The sequence below is a fragment of the Triticum dicoccoides genome, chromosome 5A (genome assembly GCF_002162155.2).
Source record: "Triticum dicoccoides isolate Atlit2015 ecotype Zavitan chromosome 5A, WEW_v2.0, whole genome shotgun sequence".
NCBI lineage: Eukaryota > Viridiplantae > Streptophyta > Magnoliopsida > Poales > Poaceae > Triticum > Triticum dicoccoides.
The window spans coordinates 591,704,122-591,718,378 of NC_041388.1; the positions used below are offsets into that span (position 1 = coordinate 591,704,122).

Genomic DNA, 14,257 nt, shown 5'->3' on the forward strand with positions numbered 1-14,257 from the left:
GCCATTTGCGGACCAGCTCTTACGCGAAACAATTTAGGGTGCACATAGGAGGTGAAATGGATGCGTGCAAACCTCACCCAAGAGGAACATGGAGTAGGGGAGGCAAGGCCAGATCTAAAGTGGTGGCACTCATGGGAGGGGGTATGGATGATGGTGGAAGCGAAGGAGAAAGGAGGGTTGGCGAGGAAGACGGATGGCGATGGCAGCATGGGAGGGGTGGAATGATGAGAAGAATGACTATTGGGGTTGAGTTTATGTGGAAGTGGGGTTTGAGAGGAAAGAGCCATCACCATTTGATATGGATTTGATTGTGTTAGTTTCTTTAATATAAATCTGCAAAAAAAAATTGAGTGGTTCATAATAACTCCTATTTAATAGACATGATATTTCCCTATTAAAGTGCAATCGCCACAATAAACCACTTATTTCGCAAGCAAAAAAAATTCTTTCAGTTTCGTTAAAAATAATGTTTTTTCTTGCCAATAGGAGTATTACCACTATGAAAGGAACAAACATTGGTCCTTTGTTTTAGAAAAATGTCTCTAGCACCCCCACATGGTTGTTGACATTAGAGTTTTGATGGAAAATAAAACCTCCCAAATACCACACCAATGCCAAATGATCTGCCAACAACATGCTTGTCCTCTTCCATCCTCCATATCCTTGTCCCTGAATCAATTGTTGTTGTCGGCTCCCATGGCGCCCACGCCCTTCTAGGATCTTTGCCGCTGCCAATCCGCTCAACCTAAAAAAACAAAAAATAATAAATACATACAATCTGAAAAGCAAAATGAATAAATAACATTTTTTTAGTTCCCTCTAGCTAACAATTATTTTACCTTGGTGCACCACCCCAAAGTGGGTGGGAGATAGTGCTCCATCACCTGGTATATCACATCTAGGATACCAACTAGTCGAATCTCTCACCTATGGATGTGTGTCGCCATTTGTGGACCAGATCTTCATCCTCTTCTTTAGATACGCCGTCTTCCGCTACGAACACTTATTTAGGATCACATAACTTCAATGTAGGGAAGAACCCATGATAGTGGGATCCTTAAGGTTTAGCAATCTCCATGCGAAACGATTTAGGGTGCATATAGGAGGTGAAATGGGTGCGTGCAAACATCACCCAAGAAGAACATGAAGTAGGGAAGGCAAGGCGAGATCTAAAGTGGCGGCGCTCGTGGGTGGGAGGTATGGATGATGGTGGAAGCAAAGGGCAAAGGAGGGTTGGCGAGGAAGAGGGATCGCGGCGGCGGCGGCGAGGAAGGGGGGAGGGTGGAATGATGAGAAGAATGGCTATTAGGGTTGAGTTTATATAGAAGTGGGGTTTGAGAGGAAAGGAGCACCACCGTTTGGTATGGATTTGATGGTGCTGGGTCTTTTTTTACATAAATCTGCGAAAAATATTATTTGAGTGGTACATAGTAACTACTATTTGATAGACAGGACATTTCCCAATTAAAGCGCAATCACCACAATAAACCTCTTATTTCGCAAGCAAAAAAATGTGTTTTTCCAGTTTTGTTAAAAATGTTTTTTTTTTCTTGCGAATACCACTATGAAAGGAACAAGCATTGGTCCTTTGTTTTAGAAAAGCCCCTCTAGCACCCCACATGGCTATTCGAGAAATTTTGGCATTCGAGTTTTTATGGAAAAGAAAACCTCCCGAATACCACTCTGCCTTCCTTGTGCCACCTCCTCACGGATGCCATCGTCACCGGTTCGCTCCACGCTGCCTTCTAACATCATAACCTGAACCAGACTTAAAAGTTGGTACACTGTAGTACTGTATTTCTTAGACGAGAAACTCAAACCCAAGTTTTCTCTTGCGGACAGAAATACTCAACCCATGTTTTTCTTCAATGAAAAAAAACACTCAACTTGAATGCATTTGCTCACCGCCTCATACCCAAGACAGGTTGCCTTGAGGACCAACGGAGTGGAACAAAATCCAGAGGTTTCCTTTCCTCCCCTGAACAAATACAAATCTCAGCTTCAGTGGTATTGTATACATATATACGTTGATACGCTATACGAAATCTTATTCAAATTTATAGAATGATAAAGTTTCAATTCGCCCCCGGTGATGGTAAATAACACAGTATCAAACACATGGCTCAGAACAAATCCAACCAGAAGGCAGATGATAAGACGGCTGAAAGTCTGACGCACTTGCGGAAGCTCTGTGGAGAATCTTTCTGGGGGCACAGTGCATCCAATACCGTCAACAGACAATGGTGTCAGTTAACTGTCAGGGGTTGATGAACCTAACCTTGCAGAAATCATTTCTTCGGGTTATTTCTCGTCCGTTTCCTTGGTCTAGAAAGCAGCTTAAGCATGTTATCGGTCAGGTCGAGCGGGGAGTCGTCACCCTCATCCTGGAGCTTCGTACCGGACGTTTGTGTCAACCATCCCAGCGCTTCTATCGCGGCGTCCCTCTCCGCGACCTGCTTGTTCCTCTTCGGCTTCCCGACGAACTGCATCCCTTTGAACTCCACCATGGCCCTGAACTCGTTGGTCTTGAGGTGCTTTGTCTTGTACTTTGGAGGCGTGTGGCCTGCCCTCATCAGCAAGGTCTGCAGCAGGCTCTTTGGGTTCATACCATCCTTTATGATGTTGCTTTTGCCGTCTTCGTTGTCCCGAAGCCTAGCTCTGCTCGTTTCTCGGCCGAACACAAACCTTCCTTCACATAGGTCGCCTGCAGCAAGCTCTTGTGCAGCAAATAAAATGTATTTGCCTTCCTTGTGAATGTCAAAGGTTGGGTCTTCAAGCTGGATTTGGGAAAATTGCCACATTACAAGCACAGTTAGTATACACACCAGACATGGTAGACAATAAATAAGTAAATTGGATACTCAACAACTTTGCTTTTAATTTCTTACTGGTGACACGTATATTATAGAGTAACACATGCTTTATATTCAGAGGTAACAACATGATAAATAGTATAATCACTTTCCCTTGTTAGCTACTCGAAATGGCAGAGGATTGTAATTTGGTACCTAAAGTATCACCAATGTTTATTTTACTTATTATTTGCTGACTCAGATAGAATATCTTGTGAGATGAAATTTGTATAACGCCTTCCAAATTAATTGGCTGCAGCACTTTACCTTCTTCTGTACAAGTTTATCAAGTTCCTCTTTAAGTTGCAAGTAGCACTCTGACAGGCTGGGATCCATAAATAGATCAATGTAACCATCAAGCATCTTCAAATGCCCAGCCTATAAGACAAGTTAGAAGGCATAGATCAGTGCAGCAAAAAAATGCAAAATACAAAGACAAAGCATTTGACAGAATACTCAACATACCGCGCTTCCTTTTGTAACAGCACCACCAAATAAGATCAGTATGGAATCTGATACTCCAGTTGAATCACGGATGAAGACAGCATTTACCTTCACCTTCTCACCAAAGACCAGCCATGGATAAGGGATGGTCTGGTACTTAGCATTCACGGAGTTCTGAACAAACCTTAATGTCAGAGTACTCAGATATCAACATGTCTGAAAAATGATGTATTAAACGGGGCATTGGACATGAGCATTTCAGGACGCTCCTGTATGCACTTACAGCATAAACAAGAACTTGGCCGTCATCCATGGTCTTGAAGGACATGGAGTTTTCCCTATGCTGCAAAGGAATGCTAAAAATTAATTGAAATGTCTTCCATGTAATGCAAATGCAAGGGAAATTGTTGGCGGCTGTTTACCACAACAGATGATATCCCAGGAAAAAGTCCAGAACAAATTACACCACGAACTAATGATTGATTATGGCTCAAACTATTATTTGTATTTGCATCAGAGTCTATCAAACCGGCGTCCTTTAAGATATAGCTGAATTGCTTTCGAAGAGAATGAATGGCTTGTAGTGTTTGAGCAGAAAGGAAATTCCTCCAACAGTACTCATAACCAGATCCTTCCCTCTCAGCATCCTTCCATCCTTCATAAGCTCGTACAAGGGCCATATGATCACTATAGTCTTTCGCTGAGAATCTTGATTTTGCAGTTCCTGCCAACTAATAAAAATGACAGAACTGTAAGGTAAGCCTTCTTAGCTGAATGAAAAAACTAAGGCTTGGGAATGAACGGAACAGAGTCAATGCATAGCTAACAGCCACCGTGTGTACGACTGTACGTATTGGTGGTATTTAGATCTTCCTAACTTTTATCACAAAATTCATGGGTAAGAGAATCATTTCAAAACTAAAACTAGTAATTAAGATATAGTCAGACAGTGGAAATTAAGTCATACATCTTTCTTGTCCTGTGGCAACAGGAAAGGATCCCGGGCACTCAATCCAGCAACCACAGTAAGTATAGGGTCAATGCAACGGAAAACTGCACCCATTATAAGCATCTTCCCCAACTTCGGATCAACTGGAAGCATGGAGAGGTATCTTCCTACAAAGTTGAATATGTTTCAGTGCCAACATTTCTGTAGAGTTTGGAAGAAATCAGAATATAAGGCATACCTAGATCAGTAAGGTTCTCGTTCTCATCTAATGATCCGATCATCTTCAGGAATTCCACTGCATTTTGGACCTACATATTTATCATGTGGTCAGAACACAAAAATGAAAAGGATAAAACTGAACCCTTTACTGCCTACTTAAAACAATAACTCATAGAGTTATAAGCCGTGTAAGAGCCCAACAAATGTCAAAAGTACCAAGATAGAACTAAATCATGTAGACGCAAAGGCAAAGAGAGAAAGGGAATATCCAAATGCTTAATTATGATTTCAAAACATACGGCTCGTGGTTCTGGAGGCTGCAAAGCAGCTGATAGAAACTCCCCAATGCTGTCAACCTGCAAACTTTTTATCTGCAAACATAGTGAATTCAAAGGAGTCCTAAGAAGCTCTGGAAGCTGGTACTCTGCAAATGCATCATATACACATCGGGGGTAGAGATGATAGCATTCTCCAGGTTGGACACGACCAGCTCTGCCCCTCCTCTGCATGAAGATATTGGGGGAAAACATGAGAATTGTAGCAAAGAACGATGATTTGTAAACAAAAGTATTGACTATTGAGTGTGATCATATCGCCCAACCAAAGACTGTTACGGTCAAGATAGGTTCGCTGTTATACAAAAAAATATTCATTGCTAGAAAATTTCTTGCTTGTAACCAACGATAAGTATATATTGACCACCGAAGCAGAATAAAAGGATGCTTTGACTAAAACAACTTCATGAGAGGAACGGGAACATTGACGTGCTTGTTGAGGAATACATTATTATTAACCAAGCACAAGAAAATAATAGGGTTCTGCTAAGAAGATAGGCCTTTTGACTTGATATAAACCAATGGGCCAAATTTCTTCAAGTTATGACCACAAATGACCAGAAACCCCATATTAAGGCAAATCCTATAAACATGGTAAATAGCTGACAAAGAGACGGTCAAACATAATAACACAAAGATACAGAACTCGCAAAGACAAGAGTCTCACTGGTCAACATATAACATACAGAAGGGAAGCATTACTTTGAGCTATGGAAAGAAGCTGGTGGTGAACGTGGGTCCAAGTACGTGACATTTACCAAAGATTGAGTCGAAGAGAAAGTGCTGGTGACTAAGAGACTGAAAAATTGAAGATAAGGATTACCTGACGGGAAGAAGCCTTTGAAATCCATGAGGGGAGCAAGCAGGGAGTGTTGTTTAGAGCATCGTATGTGGTTTCCTTTGCTTTTCCACAATCCATGACGAAAACGATGTCATTTATGGTAATACTTGCCTCTGCCATGTTAGTGGCAAGTACTACCTTCCGAACATTAGGAGGTGCCTTGTCAAATATTAGCCTCTGCGGAAAAACATAATATTAAATATAGATGTGAATGGCAAATAATTATACGATGCACACAGGATGCTACGGATATAATGGTATATGCCCATCAATGAACTAGTAAACAAGGTGAATCTGTGTATATAAGATGCAATTACACAATAGAAGAGGTATCTCAGATCCAGCAACACAATTAGCATCACAAAGCAATCTCATTTCAATAAGAAATGCAAAATTAGGATCAATTACCTGCTCAGAGGTAGCCATGGAACCATGGCATGCAAGCAGTAACACTCTATTTGGGTCGCCTAGCAACGGATGCGCTTTTAGTTGATCCTTCAAAGAGCTAATGTCATCCCATCCGGTCATAAAAACTAAAACTGCACCAGCTCGTTCTTTGCGACATATGTGGCACAGAACAGCCTCTATGAGATTAAACCCTATGCAATCAGGATTCCAGTTTGCCAGAGAATCACGTGTCCTTGAGCCATAGGTTTCAAAGTTCGAATTTTGAAGGGCATCCTGCATAGTACAATAACAATATCTGAAGAATGTTGAGGAATAATTGCAGTCATTAATCTCTATATAGAACAAGTACCTCGACAAGTGTAGTAATTTGATTTTTCCTTTTTCTTGGTAATAGCTGTCTCTGAGTCTTCCACACTTTATCTTGGCCGTAATCGTCAAGTTGATTACTTGCTGTCATCTTATAGCCTGTCCTCTCTAATATGTCTTCCAGAAAATGCGCCCTCACTGGATGTGTGAATCCCTGAATTCAAGGCAAGAATGCAATGGATGCAAGATCACTTACACAGTTATACCAGAGGTGCACAAGCTGGCAGATGAGCATTATGTATATAGAGTAACATAATTTACATTTGAAAAAATAACAACTCACAGGAATGTGGATAGTTGGCGCTCCTCCGAAATAACTTGAGAACAGTTCCGCATTTAAAGTAGCACTCATCAATATCAACCTTAGATCGCGGCGCCGTGACAATAGGTCCTTTAGAACGATCAATAAGAAATCTGACAGACCAAAGCAATAATAATTTATTTACTGTCATGAGTTAAATGGGGAACAAAACTATCATAAGGGCAAATAATAAGGTCTTGAGACACAACCTTCATTCATCCCTCTTTCATGTATTTCATCAACAAATACATGAGATACTCCATTCAAGTTTCGGTCACTCAGCAATCGTCTTAGTAAAATACCACTGGTGCAGAAAAGTAAATGTGTATCTTTTCCTCTAATTCCCTCCAATCGAACTTTGTAGCCAACCTATTAAAAAAGCTAGTGTTGTATGCCAAAAATTACAATGGATATGGGCTACAATAACAAAGGTAGCAAATCGGAAGTTCCATCTTACCGATTCACCAAGGTTTTCTCCTCTTTCGGTGGATACTCTTTCTGCAACAGCCATTGCAGATATTCTTCGTGGCTGTGTACAGATTATGTTACAAAAGGCCCCTCGACCAGATTCTATCTCTGACTCCAACACAAATTGAGGCAACTGTGTTGTTTTTCCACACCCTGTCTCCCCAGAAATAACTATAACCTGGCAAGCACAGGAATAGTCAGATAAATAGAAGGACAGAAGGGAATTGCAAGACATTTTTCCACTGAGTGCACAAATCTCATAAGTTCCTCCCAGACAAGTGTACCTGATTACGTGCAATGGCTGCTAGAAGCCTTTCCTTCTCCTTGTATGCTGGGAGTGATTTCCGAAATTCTACCATCTTAGCGCCTTCAGGTGATTCCTGTTATTACAAGCAGATAAAAGCTTCATCCAATATTTCCATGAATCAGAAGCTCGCGTACAGACATATAAATGAAAATATAAGAAATGGCTCAGAAGGAATTTGTAAATCATGCCTTTGTTTCTTCCCTCTAACATAAATTAAGCTGTATGCTATAAAGAACAGAAATAAAGCTATGCGGCATTCAGATACTGTTTGGATTTTATCATACCTGCCAAGTTCTTTGAAAATTGCGCATCCTAAGACTCTTCCTCTGAAGGATCTTCTCCATAACCGACTCGTCGAGCAGAGGATCCTGCTTCTCATCCAAGTTCACATGCTCAGCTTTCTCAGAACCACTCTCTGACTTGCCACCGTCTTTATTAAATGGCAAGAGCGAACGGTCAAGGTGCTCCTGCACAAATCCTTCAACCCTCCTCTGCAAGCTTAGTGGGATCACCACCTGTTTGTTTCGATGCACAGCAAACACATACACCATTCAAATCAAATGCATTTGCAATAAGAGAACGATGTGCGATCTTGCCATTGGATTGCATGGACTCGCCTCTCTTTGCGGGCGCTTGTCGTCCAGGTCCGGCCTGTAGTTCGGCAGCGGGACCTTGCTCGCAACAATAACCTTCCCATACAGCTCACTGTCCTCCCACAGAGGCAGCACCGCCCGAAAGATTCATCAACATTTCTGTGACTGCTTATGAAATTAAGAACTGGGGGTAGGTGAAATTACAGTACAGAACCTGTAGAGCCCCATCCTCTTGGCGAGGTTGGCGATCTGGTCATAGTCCCGGCGGTCCCTCCGGTCCCTGGAGATGATCTCCTGCTCCTCCGCATTGCGCTGCAGCATGCTCAGCTTCCACCTCCACTCGTCGATGTTCGCCACCGACGACGACGGCTGCGGTTAGCATTCGGTGTGAGAGGCAGCGGATGAGACGAAGAAAAGGGAGGAAGATTTTTTTTTCTGCGAGCGGCATAGATAAGATGTGCGGCCCGGCGGGAGTGGAGTATACCCGGTGGTCCTCGTACTCGTGGTCGTACTCGTCGTCGGAGAACTGCTCGACGGCGCGGCCCCCGCTGTAGTCGCAGAAGGGCCGTCGGAAGAAGGCATCCAGGCGGCGCGGGAGGAGGAGGAGAGCAGCGAGAGGGATCGGCGGCGGCCGGCTGAGTGGGCCAGGGAGTGGGACGAGGAGGATGCCCAGCCCGCGCCGCAAGACGCGGCGCATGCTACTGTTGGCTGGTTGGTTGGGCTCTACTGCTGCGGCGGCGCGGGCATGACCAGAGGAGAGAGATGGATGGGGGGAGTGAGGCGACGCCGGCGTCGGGGAAGGGGGGAGGAGGCGGCGGCTTGGCTCCCACCGTTCAAGCTTGGGCTGGTCCTTCTGTGATACCACGGGGCTGCCTTACTGGGCCATAAGAATGGCGGCCTTCGGTTCTTTACGGCTCGACTGTGAAAATGGGCCTGTGCATCATTCTTCTGAAAGGAAAAAAAAAAACTCGTTCCGGACCGTTCGCAGCTCCTGCCCGGATCAACCAACCTCTCTCTCTTCGACTCAAAAAAAAAAACTCTCTCTTCTTCCACTAAAAAAACATCTCTCTTCTCATTAAAAAAACAATCCTCTCGGTTTCTTATAAAAAACAAAAACCTCTCCCAAATTGTCCGACACATTTAGCCATCCAACGACGGTCACCATAATTGTCTGAACCGGTCATGTCATCCGAAATCCCCAAAATCAGCACCAAACTGGAGGAGGTTTGCGACAGTCTGGACGCCCGCCATGTCAGACTCCGACACCCCGGCTAACCTGAAAACCCTATCCAAAGATCTCATTCTTTCACTCCATCCACCCCCCATGTGCTTTATATTCATGCTCCCGGACTCCGACATCGTTGTTTTACCACTTCGAACGTTGCCAAGGCCTTGTCGAACTTGCGCTGCTCCACCCAAGCGGCCGCCCAACTTTGCCTACGCCGTCGTTCCACCCACAATCCAGTTGCCTCCCAGGTAGCCCCAATCCATTACGGACACCACACCCGGCGAGTGTTCGGCCAAAGGCATAGAAGAAAAAAAATCGACGCTCTCGTTGTTTACTTTGAAGCAAACACGGTGAATTCGGACGAGGATTGCTTCTACACCGAGTTCATGGATTCGTCGAATGGTGATCAAACGACGATGATGAAGACGATTCTTAAAGATACATAGTATGCAACGGAGCATGCTCTCAACTTCAAGGGTTGAGGCCTCCTTTGGTTTGGAGGAATTTCATAGGAATTCTAGAGGATAGAATTCTTATAGGATTTTTTCCTTTAGAGCCCTTTGGTTCATAGGAATGGATTTCTATTCCTACATAGGATTGGTTCCTATCCTCCACATTTCGTAGGAAAATAAAAATGAGCCTAGACTCAATGGAAAAATTCCTTTGGTGTCAACCAAATGACATCTCGTTTCCTATTCCTACTCATAGGATTTGAGATACATGTCATCTCATTTCCTAGAAAATTCATATTCCTACGTTAATCCTATCCTATGAACCAAAAGAGGCCTCGACACTGGGACATATGATGTTGTATGACAACTACTTTCAAACGCATTTACCAAGGTGTCAGGGCCTATGATGATTACTTTAAAATTGAAGAAGGATGTCATTAGAAACATTGGGTTCCTCTGGTTACCACAAGTGCACGACTATTATGTGGCTGCTTTTCTACGACACGGTCGCAAATTTGTGGGATGAGTACTTCCGGATGTCTAAAACCACATGTCTCTAAGCCATGATCAGATTTGCTATCATAGAGGTAAAGGTGTTTGGACCAGAGTTCTTGAAAGAACCAAATGTCACATACATAGCAAGGCTCATGGCACTTGGAGAATCAAGTGGGTTCCCGGGTGTGCTCGGAACACTAGATTGCATGCACTAAGAATGGAAGAACTATCCATATGCTCAATGGGAGAAATATTAGGGCCATTGCAAAAAAAAACACCATCGTTCTTGAAACAGTTGCATCTCAAAGACCTATGTATTTGGCACTCTTTTTTTGACATGCCTAGGTCTCATAATGCATCAACGTGTTGTTGGGCAACGTAGTAATTTCAAAAAAATTCCTACGCACACGCAAGATCATGGTGATGCATAGCAACGAGAGGGGAGAGTGTTGTCCACGTACCCTCGTAGACCGAAAGCGGAAGCGTTAGCACAACGCGGTTGATGTAGTCGTACGTCTTCACGATCCGACCGATCAAGTACCGAACGTACGGCACCTCCGAGTTCAGCAGACGTTCAGCCCGATGACGACCCTCGAACTCCGATCCAGCCGAGTGTTGAGGGAGAGTTCCGTCAGCACGACGGCGTGGTGACGATGCTGATGTTCTACCGACGCAGGGCTTCGCCTAAGCACCGCTACAGTATTATCGAGGTGGACTATGGTGGAGGGGGGCACCGCACACGGCTAAGAGATCAATGATCAATTGTTGTGTCTTTGGGGTGCCCCCTGCCCCCGTATATAAAGGAGTGGATGAGGGGGAGGGCCGGCCCTCTCTATGGCGCGCCCTAGGGGAGTCCTACTCCCACCGGGAGTAGGATTCCCCCTTTCCTAGTAGAACTAGGAGCCCTTCCTTTTTTGAGAAGAAACTAGGAGCCCTTCCAAGTAGTAGGAGTAGGAGGGAAGGAAAGGGGAGGGAAAAGGAGAAGGAAGGAAGGGGGCGCCCCCTCCCTAGTCCAATTCGGACCAGCCCATGGGGAGGGGTGCAGCCACCTTTTGAGGCCTTTCTCTCCTTTCTCGTATGGCCCATTAAGGCCCAATACGAATTCCTGTAACTCCCCGGTACTCTCGAAAAATACTCGAATCACTCGGAACCTTTCCGATGTCCGAATATAGTCGTCCAATATATCGATCTTTACGTCTCAACCATTTCGAGACTCCTCGTCATGTCCCCGATCTCATCCGGGACTCCGAACTCCTTCGGTACATCAAACACATAAACTCATAATATAATCGTCATCGAAGTTTAAGCGTGCGGACCCTACGGGTTCGAGAACTATGTAGACATGACCGAGACACGTCTCCGGTCAATAACCAATAGCGAAACCTGGATGCTCATATTGGCTCCTACATATTTATGAAGATCTTTATTGGTCAAACCGCATAACAACATACGTTGTTCCCTTTGTCATCGGTATGTTACTTGCCCGAGATTCGATCGTCGGTGACGGTGTCCTGGACTAGGGGGTACTCACCACGTCATCTCCCGATCTATTAGATTGGGCCAAGGAACCCCGTGGCCGTATACTCATGGGCCAGTTCGGACGGCTACCGCATACAAGGAAGATTCCACAAGACTTGGCGATCAAGACAAGGACTTCTCCCCACCGGCGTATTCGGCTAGGACTCTTGTTATCCTAGGCCTCCGGTGCATTATATAAACCGAGGCCAGGCTAGTCGATAGAGATACAACTCCATACACAACAATCATACCATAGGCTAACTTCTAGGGTTTAGCCTCCTTGATCTCGTGGTAGATCTACTCTTGTACTACCCATATCATCAATATTAATCAAGCAGGAGTAGGGTTTTACCTCCATCGAGGGGGCCCGAACCTGGGTAAAAAACATCGTGTCCCTTGTCTCCTGTTACCATCCGGCCTAGACGCACAGTTCGGGACCCGCTACCCGAGATCCGCCGGTTTTGACACCAACATTGGTGCTTTCATTGAGAGTTCCGCTGCGTGATCGACAAAAGGATCGATGGCTCGCCTGCAGATCAACTGCGACTTCGGCATCTTTGTCGCCGGCTCGACTGGTCACCTTGGTTCGACCAAGAATTGCGCCCCGTGTTCGGATCACCATGTCCGGACGAGGGCCTTCATCAAACATCAACTCCGATCTCTATCAAGATCACGGAGGAATCATCTATGGAGCTCGGGGGCTCAACGTCAACATTGCCCTCAAGCGACTGTGCTATTTTTCTGGACAGCGAACTCGTATCTGCCACCACCACCTCCTCGAGTATCGCTTTGACGATCGCTTTGGTGGAATTGTGCGGAATTGAGTCTACAACAACCCTGGAAAATTTCGTCGAGTTCCGATGGAGGAATCTCTGGCAATCCACGATATACCGGACGTTGGGGAACGTAGCAGAAATTCAAAATTTTCCTACGTGTCACCAAGATCTATCTATGGAGAAACCAGCAACGAGGGGAAGGAGAGTGCATCTACATACCCTTGTAGATCGTTAAGCGGAAGCGTTCAAGAGAACGGGGTTGAAGGAGTCGTACTCGTCGTGATCCAAATCACCGAAGATCCTAGTGCCGAACGGACGGCACCTCCGCGTTCAACACACGTACAGCCCGGTGACGTCTCCCACGCCTTGATCCAGCAAGGAGAGAGGGAGAGGTTGAGGAAGACTCCATCCAGCAGCAGCACAATGGCGTGGTGGTGGTGGAGGAGCGTGGCTATCCTACAGGGCTTCGCCAAGCACCACGGGATATGAGGAGAAAGAGAGGGAGGGCTGCACCATCAGGCAGAGATCAAATCGTGTGTTATGGGCAGCCCCATGCCTCAATATATATGGGGGAGAGGGAGGAGGGTGCGCCCCCTCTAGGGTTCCCACCCCTAGAGGGGCGGCAGCCCTAGATGGGAAAAGGGGGAGGCGGCCAAGAGGGGAGAGAGGGGGAGGCGCCCACTAGGTGGGCCTTAAGGCCCATCTGGACTAGGGTTTGCCCCCTCCCACTCTCCCTTGCGCCTTGGGCCCCTTGTGGGGGGCGCACCAGCCCACTCTGGGGCTGGTCTCTTTCCACTCTAGGCCCATGCAAGCCTCCGGGGCCGGTGGCCCCACTTGGTGGACCCCCGGGACCCTCCCGGTGGTCCCGGTACGTTACCGATAAAACCCGAAACTTTTCCGGTGACCAAAACAGGACTTCCCATATATAAATCTTTACCTCCGGACCATTCCGGAACTCCTCGTGACGTCCAGGATCTCATCCGGGACTCCGAACAACATTCGGTAACCACATACAAACTTCCTTTATAACCCTAGCGTCATCGAACCTTAAGTGTGTAGACCCTACGGGTTCGGGAACCATGCAGACATGACCGAGACGTTCTCCGGTCAATAACCAACAACGGGATCTGGATACCCATGTTGGCTCCCACATGTTCCATGATGATCTCATCGGATGAACCACGATGTCGAGGATTCAATCAATCCCGTATTCAATTCCCTTTGTCTAGTGGTATTGTACTTGCCCGAGATTCGATCGTCGGTATCCCGATACCTTGTTCAGTCTCGTTTCCGGCAAGTCTCTTTACTCGTTCCGTAACACATCATCCCGTGATCAACCCCTTGGTCACATTGTGCACAATATGATGATGTCCTACCGAGTGGGCCCAGAGATACCTCTCCGTTTACACGGAGTGACAAATCCCAGTCTCGATTCGTGCCAACCCAACAGACACTTTCGGAGATACCCGTAGTGCACCTTTATAGCCACCCAGTTACGTTGTGACGTTTGGTACACCCAAAGCATTCCTACGGTATCCGGGAGTTGCACAATCTCATGGTCTAAGGAAAAGATACTTGACATTAGAAAAGCTTTAGCATATGAACTACGATCTTTGTGCTAGGCTTAGGATTGGGTCTTGTCCATCACATCATTCTCCTAATGATGTGATCCCGTTATCAACGACATCCAATGTCCATGGTCAGG

General features: G+C 45.7%; 1 protein-coding gene across 1 annotated transcript; it reads right to left on the minus strand.

The window, feature by feature from the left end:
• Window positions 1-2,036: 2,036 nt before the first annotated feature.
• LOC119303134 (DExH-box ATP-dependent RNA helicase DExH3-like) lies at window positions 2,037-8,937 on the minus strand. Its single transcript, XM_037580222.1, has 19 exons — window positions 8,568-8,937; window positions 8,298-8,452; window positions 8,108-8,195; window positions 7,775-8,005; window positions 7,468-7,563; window positions 7,173-7,361; window positions 6,925-7,084; window positions 6,698-6,828; window positions 6,398-6,568; window positions 6,049-6,321; window positions 5,623-5,817; window positions 4,764-4,967; window positions 4,484-4,553; window positions 4,264-4,412; window positions 3,719-4,027; window positions 3,580-3,639; window positions 3,318-3,470; window positions 3,120-3,230; window positions 2,037-2,777 (listed from the first exon to the last, which is right to left on the minus strand). Exons 1-19 carry the CDS (start codon window positions 8,778-8,780, stop codon window positions 2,289-2,291), a joined length of 3,447 nt encoding a protein of 1,148 aa, XP_037436119.1. The 5' UTR covers window positions 8,781-8,937; the 3' UTR covers window positions 2,037-2,288.
• Between the last annotated feature and the right edge of the window lie 5,320 nt (window positions 8,938-14,257).